The 7,649-nt window shown below is 46.8% G+C and overlaps 1 protein-coding gene across 1 annotated transcript; it reads right to left on the minus strand.

The window, feature by feature from the left end:
• Positions 1–172: 172 nt before the first annotated feature.
• LOC129593298 (uncharacterized) lies at positions 173–6,996 on the minus strand. Its single transcript, XM_055489539.1, has 21 exons — positions 6,490–6,996; positions 5,732–6,378; positions 5,058–5,425; positions 4,790–4,986; positions 4,596–4,675; positions 4,323–4,478; positions 4,164–4,263; positions 3,731–4,054; positions 3,571–3,660; positions 3,339–3,517; positions 3,009–3,165; positions 2,739–2,893; positions 2,459–2,590; positions 2,206–2,378; positions 2,048–2,138; positions 1,775–1,909; positions 1,405–1,718; positions 1,288–1,347; positions 1,098–1,225; positions 537–866; positions 173–478 (listed from the first exon to the last, which is right to left on the minus strand). The coding sequence occupies exons 1-21, from the start codon at positions 6,827–6,829 to the stop codon at positions 261–263; spliced, it is 4,374 nt and encodes a 1,457-aa protein (XP_055345514.1). The 5' UTR covers positions 6,830–6,996; the 3' UTR covers positions 173–260.
• Between the last annotated feature and the right edge of the window lie 653 nt (positions 6,997–7,649).

The following is a 7,649-nucleotide window of genomic DNA, read 5'->3' on the forward strand; positions in this document are numbered from 1 at the left end:
AAATAAATCGTACATCTTACTCCAGTAGTTGTAGTTAAAGTACAGTAGAAGGTACACACATACAGATACATCACATATTTATATAAGTGATAATATACTAACTATATCTCTGCTCAGATTGGATCACTGGTTTAGTCTTATCTTCGATTAATGTTTTTTTCCCGCTTCTTATTTCAGATAAATAACCTGGCAAAATTTCAGATCTGGAAATTAAGACGGACACGAAAGGGCAGACCACACAAATTTATTCATGTTGCAATTCAGCTATAATAAAATGTCGGTCGGGGTTTCTGGACGCCGCTGACCGGCATCGTTTGGACGTAAGCATCACATAACTCTGTCATCGACGCGGCCTGCCCTACTTGCTCCACACGCTGTGCCACGCGCATCAGAAAGACGTTGGTCACAATCCAACGGTACAGATACCGACACAACGGATGACCTTTGGCCGCTTGCCACTCATCCACCAATAACGTCGCTGCAAACACTTTTTCAGTCTGCACGTATTTTGCGCAAAATGCAGTCCACCGGCGTACCTTTCAAGTGCTCGATCAAATGGGCCCGTACTGGCCGCAGCCCATGGGCGGTGGGATCGTAGTCCACTACGGCATCCAGCAAGTCCATGCGCACATGCGACCGAATCTCGTTCCACGTGGCAAACCCCCCAGAGAGTCCGTGGACGGGCTGAAGCAGTGTCAGCACTGCCTGAAAGGTCTGCTGTACGAGAGCGGGCGCGGCAGGCTTGGTGCGCAGGTCGGCCAGGATGGAGGCAGTGACGCTCTTTAGGATTGGCTGTAGATGGATGGTCAGCATTAACCGGCCAAATACGTAGAAGTGTGCTTGCTCCGGCATTTTTCCCTCAATTTCTGAAATAAAAAATTTGCGATAAAACCGGAAGTTTCTGGTCAAAGCTTAAACTTTGAATTAGCTTGAAGTTCTAGATTTTTCGATGTGTCTTTTTAAGATTTGAATAGATTTTCTTGTCTTCGCACATTATTCAATTTCTGCACCGACATTGTGTAAAAAGTAATTTATTTTATTATCTCCATAATTCTGCTGTTCTGCGCAATGCACGAGCTTAATCAATTAATTTATACCTAAGCCGGCGTCATCGTGGTTGGTTGACATCCACTGTGACGTCAGTTCTAAAACACTTTTCTGCAAAATGACCAGCAAATTGCACAGCAGCTTGTCTCCATCCGCATTCAACCATTCGTCACCGAAACTTCAAAGAATCAAAATGAAGGAAACTAGGTGATCCATCAGAAGCTTCACTGGCACACATACTTAACGTCGAGAACGAAGGTCGCCAATCCATTCTCGTCCAACACCGGACACGCAATATGCCTATTACAGATAACGTCTCTTGAACTGTGATTGGCTGTAACGGAGCAGCTATCTCACTTGTCGCCAAATGACACCGTGCGGACATTCTCCGCCGTATCCATGGCTCGTACAATATAATGCACTCGCGGGTTATCGCTTTCCAAAGCACCGGCATCCCGATGCACCATCGCCTCGCTGCCGCTGTGCATGGTAATCACTCGCCGAACTTGCACGTCACGCTGACCGCTACCCCTTTCCGGGAAGTAGACGACGATTTCTTTCAGAGATGGAAGATGCTGACAGAACCAGGGCAGTGCTGTGGCGGTAGCGTCGATGACCTTTGATATTTGGCGGGCGGCTCCGTAGCCGTCCATGATAATACGGATGACTCCCTAGAAATTCGACACGGCGGTCAAGGTCTGGTTGTTCTGAGCAGTAATGCTATTACTTGGTGGAAGCCGATTTCCGAATCGGAGAAGGGTGCGATTGGTTGTTTATTACTGAGTGCGTCGATGTTCAGCACGCCGAAACACCGTCTATGTGCGTCAATCAACGGATGACAAACAAACGGACCATGTGCAACCTGCAAACGTGCAAAGTTTTATTTCGTTTTTTGTGGTCAGATAAATTTCATAATATAGTGAAAACCTAACCAGGATCATGGTGAAAAGAACGTGACGTTGTAAATACACCACTGCAAACTGTAGACTACCATACGCACTTGCTGCCGTTGCGGATTGATGAGCAGCGTCGCCGGTGTGTCAGCCGTATCTGGGATGACAATCGCCTCGCCGCTGCTGATCACTGTGAACCTGACCAACCCGAAGTATTGTATGCAGGGTGACAGTATTATTCAGCTTGCCAATATACAACACTCACCCGATATCTTCCGAATCCGGTAACACGATTTTCTTGAGGTAAAACGATGCATCCGATTGGCTGCCTGCGATGACTCGCAGTACATGCTGACCGCGGTAAGGGTTGATGCTGTTGCGGGCGAGCAGCGCTAAACTGACGGTGACAACGCGACCGTCGTAATGCAGTTTGGCATCCTGTAAATGGTAAAATTGTGTAGTGTCTTACCCCAGCAAAATGACTGCTGCGCTGCAGCATAAAATATTAGTGTGCCAACCTTTTCTAACACTTCGATTGCTGCTTGAAACTGCTTCTTCCTCGATGTGCTCGTATCTGTACCGATATGCTCGCTAAGTTCATCCAGCCAGATTTTTCGCATAATCGACCGTGATTTCTCCGCATTCGTCCGCTAGATAGGAATTATTAAAAGCGGTACGTTCTAATTTCGCGGTTACTTCTGTGTCAAACAGAAAACTGCATGTGCAACACTTAGACAGTTAATAGCAGTTGTAGTGGTGAAAATGCAGGCTAACAGTTAGAAGGTGTGCGTGACTGACCTTTAAAGATTTGACAGTTTCCTCGCCGAGGAGTTTGGAGCCCACATCCACGTCGTAGCCAACACTCTCCAGCAGAACGCTGCAGAACTCCACAAACTGCCGCCTGTCCAACATCGACGTACCAATACTCAGCAGCGACTGATGCAGCTGTAGTGCTACAAAACAGACCGTCGGCAATAATGGATTACGATGTATGAGAGTGCCCGTTTACGCGCTTGGATACTCGACAATGATAAATCAGTAAATCAAGCAACGACGACACTGACCGACCTTTCGATACATCGGCACTTCTAACCGGTATCTTGACGGTACTCCACACATCCGTTAAGTACTGGGCCGTAATGTGACCTTTCCCATCGGTATCTAACTGGTCGAATGCCTTGGCCAAATTATCATTTCGCTCTCTGTAGCGTGCGTGCTGCTGTTCCTGTATAAAACAACAATCAGCGCTTCCAAAGCCCTTTCATCGATCGTCTATCCGCTGTACATGCAGTGTTCTTGTTTGATGAACGGTGAACGATGAAATAGACTGTACAGCGCTTGGTTGACACAATTTACAACGTAACGTAGAATTTACTTGGCACTACAGTGCTAAATTACTTGTCGTAATCGAATTAACCGTTCATCCGGCGTCTCACTGTACTTCTCCTCAATAAAGGCCAACAAGGCGCTGGCAGTTTCCGGATGCCCGGTTGGACAGCAGTTCCAAACAACGGTCGCCAGTTGATCTTTGGTTATCCATCGATCCATATACGGTAATGACTCCACCGTTCCCAGTTCTAAACCGCACATTGGATCATTTATAAAATTTATAATACAGAATCACACTTACGTTTTGGCCGATTCGAGTGACGTTTCCGCTCCATCTGCCGCTCATTAAAGGCATCCACAAATTTTCGAGTAAAGCTATCCGCGATATCAACTAAGCAAAGCGACATTATTACCGCCTTGTCACAAAATCTACATGAAATCGTGCCGGTCAAAATAAGCACCTCGTTTCAACACGGCCTTTGAACTAGTTTCCCGTGATGAATTAGATACCGCATCCGGCATGTCCTGACTGTGCAAGCGTAAGAGGCCGGTGGAGCCGGACGCCGGATACTCTTTGTACATGTAGCGCACATATTCGTGTTCCCGACTCGGACTCTCCTTCTCGCTTTCCTCCTGAACTAGGCCTGGAATGGACAGGCGTGGGTCTACGGCATCGCCCAACAGAGACGTGTAGTCGTCCACGTCGAAGATAGTCGGCGTACTTCCGGCTGGAAGAGAGCGGGCCTCCGTTTCCTGTGTCGTTTGCTCGGCCGGCACCACCGGCCCTGTTTTCACCACTTTGATTAGACATAAAGACTAATGTAATGGTCTGTTCATTGGTAGCAATTATATTACAACCATTCAAAGAAAATTTCAACTTCTTGAAAAACATACAAACACAGGGATTATTCATCTCGGCTTGCTTTTCCTCCGGGAGACTTTGGAAAAATTCTTCCATAATCGACAGAAGTTTCGGTCGACTTAAAAATCCCGTCTGTATTAATTCGAAGCGCAGTTAAATACCGTGTGTAGATGTTGGATGTTGCAGGTGACCTTAGCTTCGTCCAGCTTGTCAAAGACATCGCCCACAGCTGCTCGATTGCGCCGCATGGTGCGCTCCGCTTCCGAGCCGACAAAGCACGCCGCACAGTGCTCGCGCAGAGCCGCTTGCTCCTCCGGTTGCAGCAAGAGCAAAAGTCGACCGAGTACCTGTTGATCAGTTTATCGCTCGATTAATTTTTCTACTGAAGACAATAAGAGCAAAGAATCGAAAATATTTCCAATAGAAAATGTGATAACATATCAAAAGGGGAAAAAAATGCGAACCGTTGCAGCATCTTTGGTAGGAATTCTTTGATCCACTTCATCCATCGATATCACGCGATCGACAATACGTTTAATGGATTCTGGAAAAAAAATGCCACCGAATTTTTGTGAGAAAATCATTAAAAATTTACCCGGTAAAAAAATAATAATGGATAAATAATCCAAGTTGGAGAGGAAAAGCTGTGTTTGAACACCTTTCGTTTCGTACTCGATAGTTTTGTTCTCTTGGACAAATGTGACCACGGACGAGCGCAGCACCGTCAATCTGACGTGGTCGTTCTCCGCTGAACCGCTCCATTCCAGCATAATACGCAGGATTTCCATAAGCTGCTGCTGTGTTTTGGACATTAGTGACATGTCATCCAAAACGCCGTTCCAGACTCCATCCACCCTGTTATTACATCATATGCGATTTAAAAATTTCCTCCACTGTCGATAATTTCAAAGATCGTTGTTACTAACATGAAGCTATGGGCTGGCTGATCCGCATACGACTTCTGAGGAAAGGTATCGCCGTTTGGTTTCTTTGCGCCTATGTCTGCAGCAACCCACGGTTGTCCATTAGTTTTTTGCAAAGTCGCCGCGGACTGAGCAATATCCGCTAATTCCGATTTTACTCCACTATTCAGCTTCTCCCGTCTAGTTTCGCTAACGACGCGTCGGAAGCTGCGCACGTAAGGATGCGATTCCCACGCGTTGCAGTACTTGGGATGGTTGCGGACGAGAAAAGCACCCAGCATTTCTACTGGATCGAAAGATGGGTCGTCCAGGAAACCGACATCATCCACTGGTTCCTCGGGGTCTCGCGGAATTAAGCCGCGTCTCTGTGCCTACAAAACTTGATATCAAGTCAAGCATCACACTATATAGTTCTAGTCTGTATCGGCAATAGACGCAAAACACATGGGCAGCAAACAAGATTCACTTATTACGAAACCGCCTGAAATTGCAGTTTTGAGAACTCAGGGCAGCAAATTTTTGAGGCACAGAACAACCAAGCGCCGAACGACGCGGTAATGAGTTTAACCATCTTCCGATTGCGTACAAAACGAGGCTTATTGGTGTAAAAACGGACCAGTAAGATAGCAACGCGACAAAAACAGTTTCTATCAGAAAATGGGAAAGCAAATGGTTACCTGGATAACAACTTCCTCCAAACCGAGGAACAGCACCGGCACCATGCTCTCGAAATCCACATCCTCCAACACCGAGCCGCCCAGCAGCGCCAGCCAGTCTCTAACCAGCGGCTCGAACGGCACCACCCGCGACAGTTGCGCCGCGCGGCTGTCGGCTAGATCTCCTACCGTGGTGATTGTCGGCTCCTGATCTAGCACCGCCCGTGTCTTACGCCGCGCATTGCGATAGCACTTGGCGAATATCTCCCGGAAATCCACGAGACCACCATCCGGTCGGGACACATTGGCCCGTGCACCGAAATCCGCGGGCAGCTCAGCGAGGTCTTTCTCGTCGTAATCGTCGTAGATGACGTCACTACCTTTGGTTGCGGCTTCTTCTGTGTCAGCAGTCTCGATGGTGAAGGCGGTGAGCGGGTTAAGCGTAACCGGTGGAGCGGGATCAGTGATAATGGGGATAAAGGTCACACTGGGCTTGGCAAAGGTCAGTTTGTCTTCGGAACCAACGAAATGGGCGCGCCGCAGGCCGAGCGTTGGCAAATGCAGACTCCCGACGCCCAGCTGCTCGGTTTCCCTTTCTTGGGAGGTAACACTAAGGCTTGGGGGTTTTGTACAGTCAGCAGTTTTACTATCGGTCTGCTCGCCAGTTTCTGCATAAAAAAACATCAAAACATCGTTTCTCTTAAATAACCTCAGATGCACAACAAGTTTAAATATATGATGATACTGTAATGCTTTTATTCTCTCGAGATATTTCATACCGGGCCGCGCCAGTGACTGCACCGGAAGCTGGTCGATCCTTCCGCCGACGTCGCCCGCGGGCGGGAGCTGAGACGGTTTGAGGGCGATTTTGAGAAACTGCGCCTCCTGTTCCTGCATAAGCGTCGTTACCCGACGCGCCTTCTCCGTGTCCAACATCCGTCGGAGCCGAGTGGGCGGGACCAGCAAAGCATCTTCCTGTAGACGGACAGTGGTAGCATCCTCTAGGCTGGAAAGGTTGAGTGCCTGATGGTAGGCGTAATCGATGTTGCGGCGGTCGTACAACGGTAAATCGGCGCGCAGCTGCCCGTATAGCTCCATGTCTTTCAACTTTCCACTCATTCCTACGCATACAAAACCTAACGTTTCCGTATATTATTCACTTGTTCATTGTATGAGCATGCTCAAATTTATAAAAGTTGTTATTGGTTCAGTATAACCATAATAATTTAAACACCTGCGCTAAGCTACAATATAATACTGTACGTAATTATTATTATTGATTTTGCCAGTGCTGACGACACATAACAATTCCGTTTAATCTTTCAGAGTGCCACGGCCTAATTTGTATTGGTACTAGTGATTGTTCATAGCAACAGCGTTGAGAGCGGGTGCACACTTTACCAGCCAACGGTGATCTGAGACTCTGAGTACATCAGCTTACAACTTTGCGGTATACAAATAATACGACATCGTATTTTTAGCAGAAAATTTTGTCTGGTTTTGGTTGAAAGTTGGAAACATACAATACATAGATCCTAAGTAACCTAAGAGTTTGTGAAATGCTTCAATTTGACCACCCGAAAAGAAGAGAGAAACCTAAGATTCTGCCGTGCTTCAAAAGCATTCTGCCTACCCCGCCCACAGAAATAACTTTTATTGTCATTACTTATATTTATTGTGACGAATACGTGCAGTTTTACTACTAACTTTCTCGGCTTACAGTACAGTACTTATTTGTTTTTTTTCCTAGAATACGAGTTTAAAGTATCGTACTGTACGTTGAACATTGCATTGCTGCGCTTATACCGTACTTATACTGAGAGGTTAAGTTGCATTGCATAACGTAGCCGGTAAGCCATGTTAGCACAGAAATTTAAGCGGTAATATTGCACCTTCTTGTCAACGATTTGTATGCTAATCAGCCGATATTACTCGGATA

This window comes from Paramacrobiotus metropolitanus, unplaced genomic scaffold, assembly GCF_019649055.1.
Source record: "Paramacrobiotus metropolitanus isolate TYO unplaced genomic scaffold, Prichtersi_v1.0 Parri_scaffold0000061, whole genome shotgun sequence".
NCBI classification, from domain to species: domain Eukaryota; kingdom Metazoa; phylum Tardigrada; class Eutardigrada; order Parachela; family Macrobiotidae; genus Paramacrobiotus; species Paramacrobiotus metropolitanus.

Bases quoted from the DNA above. Each gene is read 5' to 3' on its own strand.
- LOC129593298 (XM_055489539.1), bottom strand. From the start codon at position 6,829: ATGAGTGGAAAGTTGAAAGACATGGAGCTATACGGGCAGCTGCGCGCC. The intron at 4,055-4,163 runs GTATGTTTTTCA...TGGTGAAAACAG, and splicing joins GATGAATAATCCCTGTGTTT to GGCCGGTGGTGCCGGCCGAG. The intron at 1,226-1,287 runs GTATGTGTGCCA...GATTCTTTGAAG, and splicing joins ACCTTCGTTCTCGACGTTAA to TTTCGGTGACGAATGGTTGA.